This window comes from Mytilus trossulus, chromosome 1 (assembly GCF_036588685.1).
Source record: "Mytilus trossulus isolate FHL-02 chromosome 1, PNRI_Mtr1.1.1.hap1, whole genome shotgun sequence".
Taxonomy (NCBI): Eukaryota; Metazoa; Mollusca; class Bivalvia; order Mytilida; family Mytilidae; genus Mytilus; species Mytilus trossulus.
This window is the reverse complement of record NC_086373.1, coordinates 111,896,775-111,920,230: the sequence shown is the minus strand read 5'-3', so window position 1 is coordinate 111,920,230 and position 23,456 is coordinate 111,896,775. Positions and strand designations below refer to the sequence as shown.

Sequence of the window (23,456 nt, the reverse complement as noted above, 5' to 3'; positions counted from 1 at the left end):
TTCCTTCAATGTTACGAACATCAAGTATTGAGTCAACCACATGTTCAAGACATCTTGTGCATCGCTCACTCGCGAATAAACCTTGTGGAATTGCGGAGACATTATATTTACGTGTAGATTGATATTTCGTACCTTTAGAGCTAGTTTCACATCTTTCAAGCCTTTCGTTGCGGATTCTTTCATATTCCGAGATATTCAGTGTACAAGTTAATATTGAGTGATCCAGTATTCGTGAGTTCGTTGCTAGTTGGATATCATAATCAATTAACAAGGAAGAAATCAGTTTTACTTCAAAGTTACAAACATTCGGAAGTACTGTGTATGGAACAATCATATAGTCAACTACTGATTTTCCTATTGATGAAACATACGTAAAATCGTCTTTTGAGGGATCCCCGCGCCCATTTAGCATGCAACATTTTGAGTCCTTCAAAAAGTCTAATAAGAAATCACCAAATGCATTCCGTGTGTCATCTATAGGTAGTCGTGTAGGTAGACGATCCAGTGAGTCATTAAAATCCTGAAGACCTCCAACTCGCCCATTAAAGTCACCGCAGATAAAAATCGGATTATCAGAACTATACAGGTACATTTGAGAAAGAAGATAGTCATAAAACTCCTGTGCAATGTTACCTCTACAAGATCGTTCGGGTTGTAAATAGCACACGCATAAATATATACATAGATCTGGGTCATGTTTGCCTTTTAAATAAATCCATAAGATGTCATCTCTACTATCATCTAGAATATCAACTTCAAAATTGTCATAAACCGAGTTTTTTACTAAAAATCCGATCCCCCCACTTCCACGCCATGCCTTGTTTGAAATTAGTTTTCTATTATTTCCAATCCATTTAAAACCTTCTAGAATTAAAGTTTGATCATTTCTCAAATGACTTTCGCAAATTCCAACTATATCATAGTTCATTGCAGTTAAAATATTTTCCCTTAGATTTCGACTATCATCATTTTGTCGTGTCATATACCAACCATTACAATTCCAACTAGCTATGTTTAATTTAGCATCGTTACTATTTGACTGGCTTAAATGTTAATTTGTTTTCTGAGTTACACGTCCGCCCTTGAATTGGAGCGCTGGAATAGATTTAATTATTTGTCTCATGTTTGCTTCATGCATTCTTTCTTGTCGCAAGCGGTCTGTTTCTATATAGATGTTTTTGTACCCATCAATGTCTTTTAATTTTCGTTTGTTCTTCAAGACGTCAATGCGATGCTTTTCGTCTGCGAATGTGACAATGACTGGTTTTGGATGTGATGTATTGCCCGCGTTAACTGTCCCGTGATTAGGATTACCGATCCGTTGAGCGCTGACTACACTAAATTCTAATCCTAAGGCATTTAACAGTTTGTTAACATATGTCTTCAGGCCATCGGTATCTACACCATCGGATTTAATGTTTTTAAATACAAGTTTTGACTGAACACTTTTCTCGATGACGGTCGATTGTGTATTGATAGTATCTTGTTGATTTAATTCAAAATTAGACATCTTAATTTCTAATTCCTTTATTTTGTTATCAACCTGAGCGAATTCTAATGACATTTCATCTTTTAATGTTTTCATATTCATCTTTATTTCGTCTGTAAATTTTATTTCCATGTTTGTAATTCTTTGTTCGAGAGACATTCTCAGGGAATCTTGATTTTGTTTAATTGTCATCATTAACTCATAAAGGTCATTATTGGATATCGTGTGAACAGGCTGAGGCTGGGAAGAGGTTTTCTCTGGATTTTTGGAAGACATAGTTAGGTTTATTGGCAAAGAGTATGATTTAGGTTTCATTCGTTTTGCATTAAAATATAATAGGTTGTAGTGTCAAAGAGAGGCTATATCATCAGATTTAGCAATGCATATGTTATTACAGTATTAAGAAGATAAATTGAATGTTGCCAAGTATGTGCCCCTGTTATCACAAATAAAACCTGAAGACTCATTATGTTTAAAACAAATACACCCAGGATACTTCAGTCCACCCTCTTTACCAATCAGTACTTTACTATTCTGTCCATCTTTTGATATAAGTACTATCTTACCAGAGTAATAGTCTGCTACAATAATGTTACCATAAGTATCTATACAAAGTCCTCTTGGTCCTCTTAAATCCTGTGTATATTGCCAGATCTGTTTACCTGATTCATCATAACAGTATACTGCATTACCATTATAGTCCCTATAGATTACTTTGTCATTACAATAAACAAGGTTCCACAGGTTTGATGCACTCTTGACTTGTATTGACTTCAGTGTATTTCCTTTCAAGTCTATAATACGGATTTCTTCATTGCTCAAACCAACAGCCAGGGAATTATTGTAGAATGATAAACCCCAGCATTGCTTGTCTAATTCGATAACTTTGGTAACTGTTTCATTCTCCATATTGAAGATCTTAATGGCTTTCTCATTAGGATAAGTTATGGCTATAGTGTTCTGATTGATCTGTGTGACACTCCAGGCTTTACCAGGTATAGGTAACTGTTTCTGTAGTTTGCCATCAGAAGTAAGTAGGTTAACTTCACCAAACTCTTCCACTACTATAACTCTTCCGTCCATCAGACAAATCATGTCACTGATACACTTCTCTGTGTTGATCTTTATCTTTGTCTCTATATTCATGGTCATGTTGTTTATGTTGGATTGTTCTCTTGATTCTACTTGTGCTTTCCTCCTCACACTTGTTTCTAAAGTCATGTCTGTTTCTGTTTTAACAACCATTACTTTTCCTAGGGATTCTAATGATTTTAACTTGCTAAGTATGTTTTCCATTTCTTCACTTAGCTTCATTTTGATGTTAAATTCTTTCGCCCCACCATCATTTTCCAGATCATCAACATATCGCTGACATTGATGTACTTGTTGTTGAATCTGATGTACTCCTAGAAATGATTGGAGTTTTGAAGTGTGTGGTATGACTGTTTGTAACTGGTCTTGCATTTCCTTTAAGTTATTCTGTTTTCCTTCAATTTCAGTTATTAAATCGTTTGCTTTTGATTTTTCCTGAATCCAGATAGTATCTGCCCCATTGCATAATTTCTTCTCTAGGTGGGTTAAATGTTTATTTATGTCCTTGCGAATTTTAAAAATTAATTCTTTTATGTTATAATTTTCTTTTTCAGACCTTTTAATGTTTTTTGATTTGTTGTTAATCAATTTATCTAGGAAATGCTTTATAGAGTCAATTTGTTTTTGTACAGATTGTGTGGACTTTTCAATTTTAGTTTTCTCCACCACACTAGCTAAACTTTTTATTCCCGTACACTTTGAATGACTGGTGGAAACACATTCATCACAGCAAGGCATTAAATGACTGGGACAATACAAGTTAAGCTGTTGGCCATGTTTATCACATTCTGTAGTGATAGCTTGGGTTGAGGGTTTATTACTTTTGATATCAATAGTTTTATGATCACGTGTTCCTTTGAATTTTTTATGATGACTGGAACATGTTGAACATAATCCTTCATCACAATTGTAACACCAGATATCAGCTTTAGTGTTCACTTTTCCTTCTTGACAAGGTCTACATGGTATAGGCTTACTGGATGCCATGACCTAAATATATACAAGATGTAAAGTTATTTAACCTATTTGTCAAGGTCCAAATTGTTCAACATACTAACTACAACAATATACAAGTGTATTATAAACTTGAGAATGGAAATGAAGACTGTGTCAAAGAGACAACAACCCGACCAAAGGGCAGATAACAGCCAAAGGCCACCAATGGGTCTTCAATGCAGCGAGAAAATCCCACACCCTGAGGGGTGCTTCAGGTGGCCCCTAAACAAAAATGTATACTATTTCAGTGATAATGGACGTCATACTAAACTATATACTAAATTTCAATCTTACAATATATCTGAAGACGACCTCTGACAAGCTTAATGAATATTTTGATTTTAAATTTATTTGCTTCAACTGGTAAAGCATTCTGCTGTAAGGAAAAAGAAGAAAAGGAAAAATAAGCTGCTTACACTTACTGGAACTGTAGTGAGATGATTATAGCTGTAAATTTTCTCCTGGGAAATATCTATGTACGTTTTGGCATTAAAGGATATCAACAGGTTGTAGGTATTCATATTGGCCAATCTTGGTCAAGATCAATTTTTAATTACATTTAATTGATAATTTTAAAATCACTTACTGTGGTCACCTTGATGATTCATGGTTTAACAATATAAATGATATTTTGATTAAAATAATCAGGAATTTTATACAGGTAATTTTACTGCAGAAATTTACCCAAGGTAACTTTACATAAATCTTATACATACAGCAATAATTGTCCCTTTCTAGATTTAAATATTTCAGTTTCTCACTAGAATCTGTATACAAGAATTTACAACAAAAGAGCTTATTTTTCATCGATAGTTACCGGTAACTTCCCCTTTTTAGAAGGTGATGTTCTTTGGTCTCTTCTTATGGTATATGTATATTTCATAACTTGTTGCTCTGCCAATGTCTGTAGTCACATTTTAGATGTCAGTGAATGAAATTTACGTGTAACTGGTAAATTATTAAGTCAGGGATTTTGTTACCACAAATTAATTGAAAACCTTCACTAAGTTTTATTACAACCGCAAAATTTGAAAAAAATTTCGTCGTATATTGCTATCACGTTGGCGTCGTCGTCGTCGTCCGAATACTTTTAGTTTTCGCACTCTAACTTAAGTAAAAGTGAATAGAAATCTATAAAATTTCGACACAAGGTTTATGACCACAAAAGGAAGGTTGGGATTGATTTTGGGAGTTTTGATCCCAACATTTTAGGAATTAAGGGCCAAAAAGGGGTCCAAATAAGCATTTTTATTGGTTTTTCGCACCATAACTTTAGTATAAGTAAATAGAAATCTATGAAATTTAAACACAAGGTTTATGACCATAAAAGGAAGGTTGGTATTGATTTTTGGGAGTTTTGGTCCTAACAGTTTATGAATAAGGGGCCCAAAGGGTCCAAAATTAAACTTTGTTTGATTTCATCAAAAAATGAATAATTAGGGTTCTTTGATATGCAGAATCTAACTGTGTATGTAGATTCTTAATTTTTGGTCCCATTTTCAAATTTGTCTACAGTAAGGTCCAAAGGGTCGAAAATTAAACTTAGTTTGATTTTGACAAAAATTGAATCCTTGGGGTTCTTTGATATGCTGAATCTAAAAATGAACTTAGATTTTTGATTATTGGCCCAGTTTTCAAGTTGGTCCAAATCGTAGTCCAAAATCAAACTTTGTTTTATTTCATCAAAAATTGAATAAATGGGGCCCTTGATATGCCAAATCTAACTGTGTATGTAGATTCTTAATTTTTGGTCCTGTTTTCAAATTGGTCTACATAAAAGTCCAAAGGGTCCAAAATTAAACTTTTAACAAAAAATGAATTCTTGGGGTTCTTTGATATGCTGAATCCAAACATATACTTAGATTTTTGATTATGGGCCCATTTTTTTGTAGTTGGTCCAAATCAGGATCTAAAATTATTATATTAAGTATTGTGCAATAGCAAGAAATTTTCCATTGCACAGTATTGCGCAATACCGAGTTCAATTGCACAGTATTGTGCAATAGCAAGTCTTTTCAATTGCACAGTATTGCGCAATAGCAAGAAATATCTAATTGCAAAACATTGTGAAATAGCAAAAAAATAGCAAAAAAAATTTAATTAGAGTTATCTTTCTTTGTCCAGAATAGTAAGCAAGAAATATCTAATTGCACAATATTGTGCAATAGCAAGAAATGTTTTAATTGGAGTTATCTTTCTTTGTCCAGAATCAACTAAAATCTTTGTTATATTCAATATACAATGTATATTCACTTTTTACTACCAACTGATAGATTTATCTTTACCATTCAGTGATAACAAGCAGTATTTAAAAATGAGTAGTTATTGTTGCAAATTTCATAAGAAAATTTAAATGAGATCAGTTTTGGAATAATGGAAAGGGGGATGTGAAGAAAAAAAATTGGGTTCAATTTTTCTCATTTGAAATTTCATAAATAAAAAGAAAATTTCTTCAATCATTTTTTTGAGAGGATTAATATTCAACAGCATAGTGAATTGCTCTAGGAGAAAACAAAAAAAAAAAGTTCATTAGAACACATTCATTCTGTGTCAGAAACCTATGCTGTGTCAACTATTTAATCACAATCCAAATTTAGAGCTGGATTCAGCTTGAATGTTGTGTCCATACTTGCCCCAACCGTTCATGGTTCAACCTCTGCGGTCGTATATAGCTGGGCCCTGGAGCATCTGGTTGTTATATGTATTTCTATCTGTATCTATCTGATGAGTCAAGCCTTTTTTAACTGATTTTTATAGTTCGTTCTTATGTTGTATTGTTACACCCTCCCAGGTACGGGGAGGGTTGGGATCCCACTTACATGTTTAATCCCGCCACATTCTGTTTGTATGTGTCTGTCCCAAGTCAGAAGCCAGTAATTCAGTGATTGTCATTTGTTGTGTTGTTACATATTTGTTTTTTTCTTTCAATTTTATTTTTTCTGGTCTGTGCGTCGGTTCCTCTGTTCGTCCGTCCGTCTGTCCCGCTTCAGGTTAAAGTTTTTGGTCAAGGTAGTTTTTGATGAAGTTGAAGTCCAATCAACTTGAAACTTATTACACATGTTCCCTATGATATGATCTTTCTAATTTAAATGCAAAATTAGAGTTTTTTTACTCAAATTTCATGGTCCACTGAACATAGAAAATGATAGTGCGAGTGGGGCATCCGTGTACTTTGGACACATTCTTGTTTGTACATTTATTAGGTCGTTAGTTCTTTCGTTTTTCTTGTTTTACATTAGTTATTTCAGGGCCTTCTATAGCTGACTGTGCGGTATGGGCTTTGCTCATTGTTGAAGGCTGTACAGTGACCTATAGCTGTTAATTTCTGTGTCATTCGGTCTCTTGTGGAGAGCTGTCTCATTTGCAATCATACCACATCTTCTTTTTTATCCATTATGTGCCTGTCCCAAGTCAGGAGTCTGTGATTCATTTGTTGTTGTTGGTTTTTGTCTGTCCTATTTGTTTTTCGTAAATTGGATTGTATGAATTATAATGTGAGGTTAACAATTCATAGATAATCTGCAGTTTTTGGTGGGGTTGGATTTGCCCAGTCTTTAGTTTCCTATGTTGCATTTTGTCTTTTGGTCATGTTTTTTTGTTGTTTTTTTTTATATCATTGTCACTTGGTTTTCTACTTCTGATTTCTGAATGTCCCTTCAGTATCTATTACTTCATTTTAAATATAGTTATTTTTTAATACGACAGTTGTTTTCCATCCATTTGATGTGTTCAAGCTTTTGATTTTGCCATTTGATATGGAACTTTCATTTGGCCTTTTCCTTGGAGTTCGGTATTTTTGTTATTTTACTTTTTACTAATACATATTGTATTGAAGTTTGCATGTAGAAACTGTTTCATAGCTCAATATTCGAAAATAAAAAGTAAGAACAACAAAGCTAATTGGAATGAACTTAGTCTTGATATATTTTATAGAGCCAAAATAAAACACTGCAACCAATCAAAATGCTACAGAAGAAGTGGGTAAAATTATTGATAGCAATTAATTAAAGAAACATAAATAAATCATGTAAAGGGACAGTTGCTTTTAAACTGTTGTGAAAATAGCACTTGTTATCTCCTTTATGGAATTAAAGTTTGGTGATCCAGCTTACTTGACCATAAAATCATGCATTAATACTAAAAAATAATAAAAATTAAAAACAATCTGAAGTAGAGCAAATTGTTACAAAGTTGAAAATGCTTAATAGGTTTTATTGAGATAAAGGGGTTATTCTTGATATTAGGCACAGATACTAGGTGAGCAGTACAGGCTCTATGGAGTCTTTAACACAGAGAACCCCTCTGCAGTTAATACCAACCAAAGTATTGAATAGAATAGTTAAGATTTTCGTTTTAAATTTAAAGGAGAAGAGTAATTTTACAACAAGTACCTTTTGATGTTGTTATGACTTCAGCTGTGTGTTGACTATGGAAATCTATTTTCTTCCCTATTTCTCAAATTGCTTACCAACCAGGAAAGTATTTAGGACATGTTTATACCTGATTTGGGTTATTTAAATATTTAAATGACACAGAATATACCTGACGGAATAATAAGTAAAATCGATACCTGTTGTTAATAATTGACTATTTTTAGAGAGATTTAAATTTTATGCCAGACTATATAATGATCGTTCTAGATACAAAATCATTTCTGATGGTTAATTTAAATGCATAAACAATCTTTTTAAAAATCTTCTCCTCCGAAACTATTAAACCAGTTTAATTTTATTCTGGTCCCTGAAAAACATTACCTCCATGGCTAAAAATAGAACATTTAAAAGGTAAATGCAAATATTGTTTCTTGAAACCATACTGGAAAGAAAATTATACTGACAGGACAAAAATGTTCGAAATCTCAAAAGCTTTATCAGATAGATTATAACTGTAAACTGCACAAATCATCAGCAATAGTAGATCTTCTTAAATGGCAATACAACCAAAAAATTAGATGGCTCCTTGAGAAGTTATTGAGTAATTCTTTTGCCATTTAAACATTGTTTCAAAGATCTAAGAACTAACAGTACCCTGAAACTAATGAACCAATTTTTACCAAAATAGATGTCAATGATCCTTATATTTCATATTTTTATGGATTGAGGTGATGCTGTTTTTTTGTAGACACAAGGTCACTAGCTTTTTTGTTTGTCTGTGGAAATTATAAAGTTTGTGGAACAATAATGTTAAAGATTATAAAGTTTGTGGAACAATAATGTTAAAGATTCACCTTAAGTGTACTAAAGTATAAATAAAGGCAACAGTAGTATACCGCTGTTCAAAGGTCATAAATCAATTGAGAGAAAACAAATCAGTGTTACAAACTAAAACTGAGATAAACACATCAACTACAATACTAAAATACCTGAAAATAAGTAACCTACAAAATATCTATAGTTAATAGTTCTTGCAATTTTATCAAACTTTTTCACACATTTTTCAAATTTGCATTATATATTTAAAAAGTCTTTGTCTTTTGAATAACAATTTTCTTTTTAAGGTCTCACTTTTGGAGCTCAATCTTATATGAATGGAACAAGAGAAGGCCATACATGTGTATACAAATATGACAAATATCCTTATCATGCTATTGGCTCTGTGTCATATCTATGGAAACCAGAGACCAATCAAGATGAATCTAATCTAATCAGTAGACAGTTGTGGATTTGGTGTCATCCATCATGTTACAATGAATTGTGGGAAGAGTTGAAAATCTGTTTTAAACCTGAAAATAATGATTCAACCATTTCTAAATTAGGGCAGCAGACATTTTCATCACAGGAAGTAACTGTCATTTCATTGAAGGACACTTTAAATCGTCATCGTCTGATTGGTCCATCATCAAATCAGATTTTGTACCAGGTTCTAAAACCTGCAAATATTCTGAAGAAAGATGCAAGTGAGCAGTGGTGGCAGAAATACTATCAGATTCCATCACAAAGTCTGGCCTACACCCAACAAGGAGAATTTATTGAAAGTTTGGATAAAACACCCTCACCAGGAGAATATACCCCTCATTCTGTGATTGGGGTGACTGTAGGGGATCCAAGAATATCGAGACCAGAGCGGAAAACTAAAGTTTCAAAAATCAAAGGTATGAGGTGCAAATTTAAAAATAATAATATCACACCATGCTCTATGCTCATTTAATGTAAAAAAAAGAAGATGTGGTATGATTGCTAAACATCCTCACCAGGAGAATATACCCCTCATTCTGTGATTGGAGTGACGAGGGGAGCCTTGAATATCTAGACCAGAGAGGAAAACTAAAGTATCAAAAAGCAAAAGTATGAGGTGCAAATTAAAAAATAATAAATAAATAAAATGTTGACAAATATAATGCTTACCCATGTTGAAATAAGCAGGATTTTATCGCTGTGTTAAAGACCCATGATGGCCTTCATCTGTTATCTGCTCTTTGGTCAGGTTGTTGTTTTTTCACATGTTCCTCATTTCCATTCTCAATTTTATAGAGCATGGCATTATACATGTTATAGAACTATTACAATCTTAATACATAAATCAAAACTTTTGTACTTAAAAATAGACCTGTAAATTTAACATTACACTATCCAACAGAGTCTAAAGTCTTAAGTGAAAGTCAACATACAGCCTTCAAAAATGATTAAAACCCATACAGTCAGACAGTTTAGCTAGATATAAAGCTCTAACATGACAAAATGTAAAACCAATTCAAAAGAAAAACCAATAATCTCATTTATGATAAAACTATAAGTTAAAATTATAATCAAAATAAATTAAAAACAAATATGACCAACTAAAACCAATAGAAACCCACTGACATATAGGTTACATTTTTGGAAATATGGACAATACAATTCCCCATAGGAACTCCCTTTGCAGCTTTAACTTTGCCTTGTTTCTAAAGAAATCATATTCTAGAATAAAAAGTTGAAATGCACTACTATTTTATTCAAAGGTAAAAAAAAAAGGGTTCATATGCAGCATATTTTCAAAATTTATATGTCCCAAACTTGTTAGAGTTTATACTTATATTAAAATTCTGTACTACCCCATCTTCTTCAGAATTCAAAATTTCACAGCAATAATATATGTTTCTTAAATAGTAACGTCCCAAATTATGTCTCTTTGAAATGTAACAGAGAGATCATGTCTAGAAACCAGTATATCAACAAATCAAATTATCTATGAAAATTATATATCTCCCCAAAGGAGGTGTGGTTTCAGAAATAGCTGTAAAGTGCAACCTATACTAAGGCTCCTTTCTTGTGATATGCTGGATATTAACTGAGACTACTATAACACAGTAATCTCAGATATTTCTGAAGTGTTTTTTTCTGAATTCTAGAGGGTTTTTACTGCCAAAGTAGCATGCTCTCTTTATTCCTAGGACAATATTTTGTCATCAAATCACTTATTTATTTGTTCAATAAAAGACAAAATGTTCTTTTAACCTTATTTTACTATTCAGGAATAAAAAAGATAAAATTTCACAGTGGCAAAGTGTTTAAAATTGAAAAGAAGAATTAAAAAAAGTGGGAAATTTAATACTAATTTTTTTTTTTTTTTTATCTAAAATCTGATTTATTGCACTATTGCTGTTATAATTAATACCATGTCTACAGCATTTGACAGGGCATCCCTGAAGCGTTAGTTTTACTGAACAAACAGGGAGATTGTTCAGTAAATTAATAATAATAGTAAATGGTTAGATTAACATGTTACAATATTGTGTATACAGATTATACAGATTACTACAGAAATTATTTTCCTGAAAAAAATACATTCGTGAACCGCTTTGACTCTGTATATATGCTAGTTGACCTGGTCATGACCTATTGATCAAGGATTACACGATGGAGGTAAATTAACAGTCGATTAATTTAATACTTATTGCATTTTACTTTTTTAGTGTCATAACTCCACAAACAGTTTGCTTACCTGGTTACATGATTTTTTCAATCTATGAATCTCTTTCAGATGTTGACACAGAGAATACACTGTGTTATGATAAACTGGTTCCTGATGTGTCTTTGTCAGCTTTGTGGAATTCAGACATCAGACAGGAAGTAAAAACAACCAAAATGTCAGACCAAAAACTTAATGAGTTAAAATCAGACATCATGGTCCCAGGTTAGTTTTGAATAGTTATTTAGTGAATAAATTATGAATCTACAGCAATAATGACTTACATAACAAGTGAATATGTAACACTGTATTCACATAAAACACAAATCAGATTACATGTCCAAGTAACTTACAGTGACTGAGAAGTTGTCATATCAAATGAAGACACAAAAAACAATGAATACAAAGGAAAAACAGTGACATTCAGATAAATAGCAACTGATTAGGTTTTTGACTTGAGACAGACATTGTACCGTTGGTTTTCCCGTTTGAATGGTTTTACACTAGTAGTTTTGGGGCCCTTTATAGCTTGTTCGGTGTGAGCCAAGGCTCCGTGTTGAAGGCCGTAATGTGACCTATAATGGTTTAATTTTTAAATTGTTGTTTGGATGGAGAGTTGTCTCATTGGCACTCAAACCACATCTTCCTATATCTATGAGTAAACATTGGTTAAAACTAGTGTTTAGCTTTTTTCCTGCATTAACTTTTGCCATCACTTTAAAATTACATTTGTCAAGACAACTCCTTATAAGAGTTAGTTCCCTTAAATGACATGTTTTGCCAATTATCTTAATCTAAAATATTAAAGAGAGAAACTTTTAATTACCAAAAATTGTCTGCATATCAATATCTAAATAAATTAAGAGGCTGAATTTGTTTGTCAACACCTTTTTCCTCAATCCTAAATTAAAAGTTAAATAAGAGTTATTGCCCCTAAATGAATATGTTTACCAATTTGACTTTGATTTTAAACAGCAAATACATAAATATTACATAGTGTTAATACACATGCACCATTTCCGCCAGTGTTTTGAATTTTTTATGCCCCTTTTATGGGCATTATGTTGTCTGGTCTGTGCCTTTATCTGTTCTTTCGTCCGTCTGTCCCACTTCATGTTATAGTTTTTGGTCAAGGTAGTTTTTGATGAAGTTGAAGTCCACCCAACTTGAAACTTAGTACACATCTTCCCTATGACATGATCTTTCTAATTATAATGCATAATTAGAGATTTTATCAATTTCATGATCCATTGAAAATGAAAATGATAGTGTAGATGGGGCATCCATATTCTATGGACACATTCTTGTTTTTCCTATAAAAAAAACCAGTTAAACCATACAGTTTACAATTTCTGGTGCAAAAAGGATATTTAATGAAAACATTTACCATTATGTGAATGTAATGAATGCTTAGTTCTTGATTCGTTGTTGGTGCGAAAAGGATATTTAATGAAAATATTTACCATAATGTAAATGTTAACATATGCTTAGTTGTTGCATTTTTGTTTGTTTTAGGTTCATTTGCAGATTTAGGTATAGAAGAGTCCAGGGTACCAGTAATCCTTGTACAGAGACCAGGAACCAGTGGTAACTATGGTTCAGGATGGGATGTGATACTTCCACAGAATTGGAGCATGGCTTTCTGGTTAACATTTATATACCATGGAGCTAGAGCTGCTGGGTCCAGAGATTTGGAAAGTCTAGCATTTGAGCAGAGTACACCATATTATCCTAATGATTATCCAGATACATCAGCTGGATCAATACATGAACAGAAATCAGCAGAAAAACGGAAAAATAAGTTTGATAAAAGACCCCCAGCAAAAAGATGCAACTATGTTAAACTTGGTATATCAGCTCCTTTCTTGTACCCATGGAAAGATCTAACAAGTAGTTGGAATGATGACTGTATAGAGCATGTATATGTTCTTAGAGACAGAAAATCTTTGAAGGTTTTAAGCCAAGTGTTCAACACAAATAATAAATCAATCAATCAGCAATACCCAAATAAACCACGCCAGAAGACAATACATGGTAAACTTGAAATCACCAAAGAATCAGTGTTTGAGAAACACAATTCTTCTCTTGTACATGTGGAGTTGACAATGTTACTAAGAGGGGTACCAGATGAACATGCTATGATCTGTATCCCAGTTGAGAAAGATATTGAACTGTTTCAAAAAGATAAGACATATTCAGGTCCTAAAGAACCAGTTCATAAAGACAAAAACAAAACACTAAAAAAGAAAAATATGGCACAATCTTTAATGGAATTAAAATCTGTCGACTCATCACCCTGTGTGAGGAAATCATGTAGAAGAGAAATAATAGGGTTTGTTAACCATGGAGGATTTTCTCTAGGATCAGGAAATGGGCGTGGACAGGGATTTTGTACAACAAAAGGACTTCAGTTTTTATCACAGCAAACTTCTCCTTGCTATGTACTGGTCAGAAATCCTACGTCTTACCAATATAGATTTGCTTACATAAATATATTATAAAGCTGAAATTCTTGTCTTTTCTTTTCAAATAGATGAACAGGCAAACTATTGTTCATTTAAAGACCAACAAATATTATTTAAAAATGTGTATTAAAAGATAGGCAATAACAAGGTTATAGTAGCATCAGGCATGAGTTATTTGTTTCGTTGTTTTCCTTTTATAGTTAATGTGTATTCCTTCATTATTTATTTTTACCTGTTTTTTTTCCCTCTCTATTGATTTATGACTTTGGAACAGCGGTATACTACCATTGCCTTTATTTATTTTTACCTGTTTTTTTTCCCTCTCTATTGATTTATGACTTTTGAACAGCGGTATACTACCATTGCCTTTATTTATTTTTATAGTGCATTTCTTTTGACAATATATTCAAACAAAAATATTGCACTGCTATATCTCAAAAAGTTTTTAACAGGTAATTTAACAACTTTTGAGACGGATAATATCAAAATTTTAGAAAGGTCTATCAGCTCCACCTCAAAATATGGACCATTCTATGTTAAGAGGGTCTATGATTGAGTTTCCAGCTTTAGATGTACTAATATTTGACCTCTTTTAAACTCACCAATTCCTTACTTTACCTAACATATATCACCCAATTGTTTAATTTACCTAAAATATATCACCCAATTGTTTAATTTAACTAAAATATATCACCCAATTGTTTAATTTAACTAAAATATATCACCCAATTGTTTAATTTAACTAAAATATATCACCCAATTGTTTAATTTAACTAAAATATATCACCCAATTGTTTAATTTATACACTGTCAACTTTAGGAACTATATTTATAGACAACGAAAAATCAAAGGATGATAACTTGTGTCCTTTGACCATCACCTGGATATCTCTCATCCAGCATCTTGACCTATGTACGTTTGACTGTTATACATATGCACTCACATCTGGTGAGAATGGTGACGTTTAATCTGTTGCTCAGTTTGGAAGAGTGCTTGGATGTCCGTACATGCAAATACTTGAAAGGGCTTGAATCATCAGATCAGCTTGAAGCAAAAACATGAAAAGGCAAAGGCTCTGTCTAAGAGTACACCTTAGTTACTGAAAGCTAGCATTAAGACAATTACAGCCCTACTTTAAAAAAACCTGCTAAGGTAATCTACTCATGGGATAAGAAAATCCTTAGTGTTTTGTACAATTCAAAGTTTTGTAACAGGAAATTTATAAAAATGACCATATAATTGATATTCATGTCAACAAAGAAGTGCTGACTACTGGGCTGGTGATACCCTCGGGTACGAAACGTCCACCATCAGTGCTTCTGTCTAAGTTTGGTAAAAAAAAAACTAGAATCGTTTGAGAAAGTGATGATTTGTTTTATATTTCAAACTCAGAGTGAATGTTATGTTAACTTGCAAAAAAAACTAAATCCATTTATAAGAAAAATACAGACACACAGTATTTTTTTTCAAAATTTACATCCAGATATTATCTTATGAGCATCAACAAGCTTCATGTCTTAAGTATTTACTGCTGAAGGGAAGCAATACTTTCACACTTGTTTGCTTAAAATCATTGGTTAATAAGGCCGATGGATAAATCTGTTTTAGAGTTGTGACTGACTCAGACGTACTTATAGATATAATTATTTTCTGTGACTGTGTATCTTACATTAATTTGTAGGATCCTTTACTATAGATAATTCAGCTGATCTGTAATCATCACATCTCCATGCCTTATATATCATGTACTGTAGTACACCGCTAGATAAAACTGACGAGGAAAGGTAACACACGGCCAGCGAAAGCTTTATTTTTGTAGAGCCCGGTGGTTGTGTGGTCTAGCGGGACGGCTGCAGTGCAGGCGATTTGGTGTCACGATATCACAGTAGCATGGGTTCGAATCCCGGCGAGGGAAGAACAAAAAATTTGCGAAAGCAAATTTACAGATCTTACATTGTTGGGTTGATGTTTAGACAAGTTGTATATATATATATATATATGACATAACAATTGTTCTAGATACAAAATCCTTTCTGATGATTAATTAAAAGAATTAACAGTTGAACAGACCTCCCCACAGTTGGTGAAAGTTTATATAATTAGGAGATAATATAGGTAATCAATGAAGCATGACTGGTGTGGGCTCCCTCTTAGGCATCCCCCTCCTTATGGAAATTTCTCGTTCCGCCACTGAAATTCATTTTTAATAATCGTTTCACAAAATATTTGCAAGTTTACTTATCAACAGTGACATAGTGATCATAAGTCAATATTTGTTTGTTAAAGTGGATATTAAGTGAGTAATTAGGAATATGTTTATTTTGTATGACAACAACTGTTGGAAACTGAAACTTAAAAAGGTAATGAACTTGAGTGGCAATTCCGTGAGTAGGATATTCTTTATATTTTTGTAATATTTGTCCACCTTCCAGCGTCTATGGGTTTTTTAAAATAACAACACATCAGTTTTGTTCATAATTGTTGTTCTCTTTGAAATAATTTTAAAGGGCAGTTTTCTAGATTGACCTTACGATTTTCAACTTGATGAATTTTCTATTCGATTTTACCAATTTTTAGCTCACTTGGCCCTTCCAAGTGAGCTTATGCCATCACTTGGCGTCCGTCGTCCGTCGTCTGTCGTCTGTCGTCGTCGTCTGTCGTCGTAAACTATTTCAAGAATCTTCTCCTCTGAAACTACTGGGCCAAATACTTCCAAACTTAAACTGAATGTTCCTTAGGGTATCTAGTTTATAAATTGTATCCGAGGTTTTGATCTATCAACAAACATGGTCGCCATTGCTAAAAATAGAACATAGGGGTCAAATGCAGTTTTTGGCTTATAACTTAAAAACCAAAGCATTTAGAGAAAATCTGACATGGAGGGTAATATTGTTTATCAGGTCAAGATCTATCTGCCCTGAAATTTTCAGATGAATCAGACATCCCGTTGTTGGGTTGCTGCCCCTGAATTGGTTATTTTAAGGAAATTTTGCTGTTTTTGGTTATTATCTTGAATATTATTTGAGATAGAGATAAACTGTTAACAGCAATAATGTTCAGCAAAGTAAGATTTACAAATAAGTAAAATTGACCGAAATGGTCAGTTGACCCTTTAGGAGTTATTGCCCTTTATAGTAAATTTTTAACCATTTTTCGTAAATCTTAGTTATCTTTTACAAAAATCTTCTCCTCTGAAACTACTGGGCCAAATACTTCCAAACTTTAACTGAATGTTCCTTAGGGTATCTAGTTTATAAATTGTATCCGAAGTTTTGATCTATCAACAAACATGGTCGCCATTACTAAAAATAGAACATAGGGGGCAAATGCAGTTTTTGGCTAATAACTCAAAAACCAAAGCATTTAGAGCAAATTTGACAGGGGTAATATTGTTAATCAGGTCAAGATCTATCTGCCCTGAAATTTTCAGATGAATCAGACAACCTGTTGTTGGGTTGCTGCCCCTGAATTGATAATTTTAAGGAAATTTTGCTGTTTTTGGATATTATCTTGAATATTATTATAGATAGAGATAAACTGTAAATAGCAATAATGTTCAGCAAAGTAAGATTTACAAATAAGTCAACATGACCGAAATGGTCAATTGACCCCTTTAGGAGTTATTGCCCTTTATAGTCAATTTTTAACCATTTTTCATAAATCTTAGTAATCTTTTACACAAATCTTCTCCTGAAACTACTGGGCCAAATACTTCCAAACTTTAACTGAATGTTCCTTGGGGTATCTAGTTTATAAATTGTATCCGAAGTTTTGATCTATCAACAAACATGGTCGCCATTGCTAAAAATAGAACATAGGGGTCAAATGCAGTGTTTGGCTTATAACTCAAAAACCAAAGCATTTAGAGAAAATCTGACATGGGATTACATTGTTTATCAGGTCAAGATCTATCTGCCCTGAAATTTTCAGATGAATCAGACAACCTGTTGTTGGGTTGCTGCTTTGAATTGATAATTTTAAGGAAATTTTGCTGTTTTTGGTTATTATCTTGAATATTATTATAGATAGAGAGAAATTGTAAAGTGAGCAATAATGTTCAGCAAAGTAACATCTACAGATAAGTCTATCTGACCAAAATTGTCAATTGACCCCTTAAGGAGTTATTGCCTTTTAAAGACTTTTTTCACAATTTGTTCATCATGTTGACTTACTTTAAAAAATCTTCTCCTTTGAAACTGCTGTATCAATTTCAGCCACACTTAGGCTAAATAAGTTTCATAGTATCTAGTATAAATTTTATAGTGGAGTGACAAAGTCGATGAATTTTCAACATTAATGCACCACCCTACCTGCAGGCTAAATTATACATTTTTGGATAGAGAAATGATTAAAGTTTAATGTTTGCCTGGTCGTAGAATCGAAAAATGGTGCATTTTTTTTAAATTTGGGGTTAGAGTGCAGTGGTCGATTTTTTCACCGAAGTACATTTATTTCACACGGGGTTATGAACAATCAAAAAAATAATATCACATTTGCTTTGATAAACAAAATTTAATTCTTAAATGAAGCAATAAACTGTAACAATTCACTATCCCCAACAAAAAAATTAAATTTAAAAAAAAATGGCGATTTTAAAGAAAATTCAGATCAGCAACAATATTTACACACACGATAAACATGTTTATGACCTTTAATTGGTATTTTTTTCTTCACATATACATTTTACGATGTATTTCTGATTTATATGTTTTTTTCAAATTAAAAGAAAGTAAATTATGCTTCTGGTATGGTATATGTCTTTTGTCAGTGGCAAATATTTCACCAAAGGTATGTGAATGAGATCGAAACATTTAATTCCAATGCGTCATTGTTATGTGTACTCCAATAAAAATACATATTGTACGGATAAAATGACAAACTTTCCCTTATTGCAGGACAGCTATGCATACATGAAACCCGTAAAACAAATAAAAAGTGGTCAGTCATAAAGGGCAGTTGCAAATGCAAAACAAAACATACACAAAAACAAAGAACAAAACAAAATACACAGTTCAAATAATCGCATAGTCGAAGTGATATTAACCACAAAGAAACCAACTGTAATCATTTTGTTAAAAATATTGTGATGAATATATACAGCACTACATGATTCTCTCAGACGCCATTTTCATCGTCAGCTTCTTCACTAATTTGAATGTGAGTAAGATACATGTAGTTTCTACAACTCGCAGAACCTTCACACGAACAAATAGTTGTACAACCTAGATTTTGCTGGTTGCAGACACAATTTTTATCGCAAGCCTTCTTACCCTTGCATGTGCAAATAAGGTCTTGAAGGAAATCTTCTGACATAGGTCCTTCAAACAAAATCGGTAGAAAACCATTTTTACCCTCTTGCCAACCAGAGTTTTGGGGCTGTCTGGTTGCTGGTTTTGCAATGTGTGAATGCATCTAAACTTGCGTCTGTAACATTGCACGGAGGATGTGTTGTAAAAAGGACGCCTCACATTCGGGTAATCTAACAAGATTCATATCTTTTGTTGTGGCAACTTTCACCCGTCCTTTAACTTGTTCAGATCTTCATGTAAATCACTGAATTTCCTCTTCGGATCGTATATTACAAAGCAACAAAATTGCGTCCATCATGAATGGCGGATTTCTGATCTCCCGTTGAAAAACCTATCTGAAGGGATTGGAAATTGTCTGCACAAATGTTTGTACATAGACTTCTATCCGAGACCAAAATTAGAAGAATCCTGTGAGGGCATGTGTGGCTGGCAGTAAATTACAGATTGGGGGTTCAAGTGAGCGACATATATCGTGAACAGGTAGAAAACGCCTTCCATCTTTCAAATTTGATACTGACCCAGTTTGGAACCACATCTCTGTATTTGCAAGTTTATGAAAATAGTGGACACAGAGCACTAACACATCAGTGTCAGATGACTTTATAATAATACGACCTTTTCTATCATTTGAACAAATATTGGCATCTGCATACACCGAATGAAGAATCATTCGTGTATCTGCTTCTTATTGTGTGCTGTATAAGTCAATACAATTTGACAGGCCATCACAAGAAAATCTCTTGACAACTTCTGGGTTTTCGGTACCTCCCTCTAAAGGAGACTGTCCAAATTCCGTTCGCAATACTCACCAAGTAAGTGACTGTTTATTTTCTTGATTGCAAAGAAACTTTTTCCAGTCCGGAATTGCTCTTTTTTCAATAACCTGATAAACCTTTTAAGCTCCAAATGACAAGGTTCGACGCAATCTTTCCGCTGCTTTGATTGAATGTTTTACATCGTAGCGATCAAAAACATCGACCACTGTTCAAGCATTTAAAAAAACACGTCAGAAGCATTGTTTCATAGTCTTGTAGCAGATCACCAAATGTGTTGCATTTCTTGAGCTCCATACATTGAATAATTCCCATACCATCACGTATCAAAACTGTATTTGCTGTGTCATAACTTGGAAAGTTGAAGGAAGAGCAGATTTTCTCTTCAAGCAGGTGAATTATATCTGATTTGCAACACTTACGCATGGTACCATCATCGTGGAAAAGTGCTGAAGGTATTGAACCAATAGGATATGCCAGTGCTAAAGCGCGACGAAATATCATCTCAGGGTTTATATGGACTTTCAAAAAGTCACCTGTTTTACATTTGAGTTTTGAAGTCTTAGTCATATCCTCAAATGTCTTTAGTGGAGACCTCGAAATAGGACTGTAGAAAACACGGTTTTCACCTTCATCAAAGCAACCTTCGACATAAGACTTGACCATTTGGTTGCCACGTTCAAGAGATTTTAGAAGAGAATCTTGAACGTCTTTTGAGGCTTGCATCCCTGTAGAAATATTGATCAAGTATTTTGGATGATCGGTGATGTTAAATGGATCAGTCATGTTTGAATGCACATAACTAACCAAATCAGACACATTTTGTTCGTCGCGATTCATTGCTGTGGTTTGTTTTCTTCGTGCTCACCTTCTGTGTCGGTCGATAATCCAGATCTTGCTCTCATTTCAGCACTGAAATGCGCAAGACTATGTCTTGTAAGCATCCATGCAAGTAATGCTGTTTTTTTCTCTTGTCAATCCTACATTGCCGCCACAACCTTTGGAATCTTTAATGATAGTGTTTTCTGTGGCCATGTCACTCCAGATACGTACCATTAAACGTTCCAGGCTTTTGTCTGACTGCAAACTCAACTGACAAAAAGGAGGACTTAACCGTTTCTGGTAAATTTATATATAATTAATATATCCAAAACGTAGGCTGGAGTCCACCTAGCATAGTTTGTTCGGTTAGTTATGAAGAAGTATGGCAACAGTGCAGACACTGATTTCAAATATAAAAGCCACAAACCACCCCGTTTAGCTCTTATATTCTGTAACAATATTTCAACTGCACGAAGAAACATATCCCAAAATGCAAAGGTTGGTGATATACTACAATAATATGTTTTGAATTCTTCAAACAAAGGTAAAATATGTTCTTCAAAAACATTGAAGAACTCCTCAATTTCTTCAGTGCTTTGTGGTTTGCTGGAGACAGCAAATGAGCTATGTCAAGGAACACCTTCCACACATTTGGTTGAATCGTTTTCATACGGTTTTCATCTCTACACCAATTAGAAAACGCCTTAAACAAAAGAACCATAAGAGCCTCATAGGTCAATGTTAATCCTCGAACACCACGATTAAACTGTTAACCAACTAGCATTTGATCAACTGCATTTGAAGCATAAATTCCAGATTCTACAAGTAAGTCAGAGAGCCCAGCTGACGCCCATAACTGTTGCTAAAAAACAGGAAAGCCCGCGAAACCCACCGAGTCTTATTATATGGGAGTGAAAAACATCCGGCATAGACCATTTCCCCTGTTGGGCGACAGCATATAATTGCTGATCAAAAGTTTGTACAGCGTATTGTTGACAAGCACGATTTGACATATCTAAACATTGTTTCATTGTGGTATATACTGTTGCCATGTCGTTAGGTTTGGCGTACGCGTCAATGACCGGAGCATAGGCTACAAACGTAAATTCATATTTTGATTCAGATTATCTTTTGTAGAAACCGGTTCAAAATGGGACAATTTGTTCTATACTTTCTACAGAAATAGGAATAGGATCAATGCTACGTCTCGACAGTATTCGAAGGAATATCCAAGACATGTCAGCAACATCTAGTCTTGAATCAATAAAGCACGACACAATCTTGTCATAAGCATCTGCATATGATGGGGGGCATAACGTTCTTTCCGGAAATTCAATGAATTTCATAGCAATGTTTATAAATTGCTAGAAAATATAGATATACTCATCCGAATGAGCTGAAGTTGGTCTCATAAGTTTAGAAAATGAAGTTTTATTACTTTTCACATAAAAACACTTTGTAATATATCGATAAATTATGAATTACAAGTTTTATTAACCTCTCCGTTCAAATAAAAAAAAATATGCCTTTTTCAAAGGGGATAAAAAAGTTAAAAATAAGGTTCAATAGAACAAATTTTCAATTTATAATATACATGTGTAGTTACTCTCTTAATAAAATCCAAAATTAAGAGTTTGTGGATTATAAAAATGAAATCATGTTAAAAAATGTTTTTGGAATGCATTTCAAGTTAAAATCGAAAATTCATTTTCTTTTCACTCTCAAAAAAAATTGCAGCGTACGAAATGTCTACGACCGGGCAAAAAAGTTAGATTATTGTATTGGCTTTGCAAAAATATAATTTTCAGCCTGCAGGTATGCCGGTCCATTAAACTCGTAAAATAAGCACCTTTTTCGTGATTTGTCACTCCACTATTATATTTTATTTCCTTGTATGTCAAGAAACATAGCTTCTATGGCTAAAATAGAACATAGGAGAAAAATGATTTTTTTTTGCTTTTGAAGAAAATAGGACGATCCAAAAACATTTAAATAAATTGAAAAGCCAAAATAATCATTGATGAGAGATTTAACCAAAAGAATTAAGGTGAGCGATTCAGGCTCTTGAGAGCCTCTTGTTAATAGTAATTTTAAGTTGGATTGAACGAACTTGATATTGCTAAATTCGTACATTGCTTAGTCCTGTGTTATCCAAAATAAACATTAAATGATTGATCAATTTAAAACTAGCATTACTTGATTAGTGTAAACATATTTTATTAATTATATTCAGGTACATACATAGGCATTTACATAATAATACAAGTAAAATAATTAATAGGATCCAGAAACAAGCTCTTAGCTTATATTAATCCGTTTCCTAATAAGAACATTTCATATTTTAATACTGAAAGGGTAAAATGTTATAAAAAATAACAATGTTACACTAGATGGAAAGAAGAAAAAAACATATAATAAGGTTTGTGACACACTAGAAAGAAGAAAAAAATATATACATCGGAATAATAAAGTGTATGTTTCTGAACGGACACAATTATAGATATAAGTATTACTTGTTGAACAAGATGTGTGCTATCATATGACAAATCTTTTGCTACTGAGTATAAATGTTTGAACTGCCAAGAATATTTCAATGTTTTGTTCGTAGCTGAAGTCCGTTGT

General features: G+C 33.2%; 2 protein-coding genes across 2 annotated transcripts in view; one reads left to right on the top strand and one right to left on the bottom strand.

The window, feature by feature from the left end:
- Positions 1-13,973, top strand: part of LOC134697877 (ribonucleases P/MRP protein subunit POP1-like) — a 38,187-nt gene extending 24,214 nt beyond the window's left edge. The window contains exons 6-8 of the mRNA XM_063560167.1: positions 9,075-9,668; positions 11,537-11,689; positions 12,980-13,973. Coding sequence (XP_063416237.1) covers positions 9,075-9,668; positions 11,537-11,689; positions 12,980-13,965 — 1,733 coding nt within the window. The 3' untranslated portion in view covers positions 13,966-13,973. The remainder of the gene's footprint in view (positions 1-9,074; positions 9,669-11,536; positions 11,690-12,979) is intronic.
- On the bottom strand, positions 1,861-8,099 carry LOC134697888 (uncharacterized). Its single transcript, XM_063560178.1, has 2 exons — positions 7,969-8,099; positions 1,861-3,571 (listed from the first exon to the last, which is right to left on the bottom strand). The coding sequence occupies exon 2, from the start codon at positions 3,566-3,568 to the stop codon at positions 1,889-1,891; it is 1,680 nt and encodes a 559-aa protein (XP_063416248.1). The 5' UTR covers positions 3,569-3,571; positions 7,969-8,099; the 3' UTR covers positions 1,861-1,888.
- Positions 13,974-23,456: the final 9,483 nt, after the last annotated feature.

Bases quoted from the DNA above. Each gene is read 5' to 3' on its own strand.
- LOC134697888 (XM_063560178.1), bottom strand. From the start codon at position 3,568: ATGGCATCCAGTAAGCCTATACCATGTAGACCTTGTCAAGAAGGAAAA.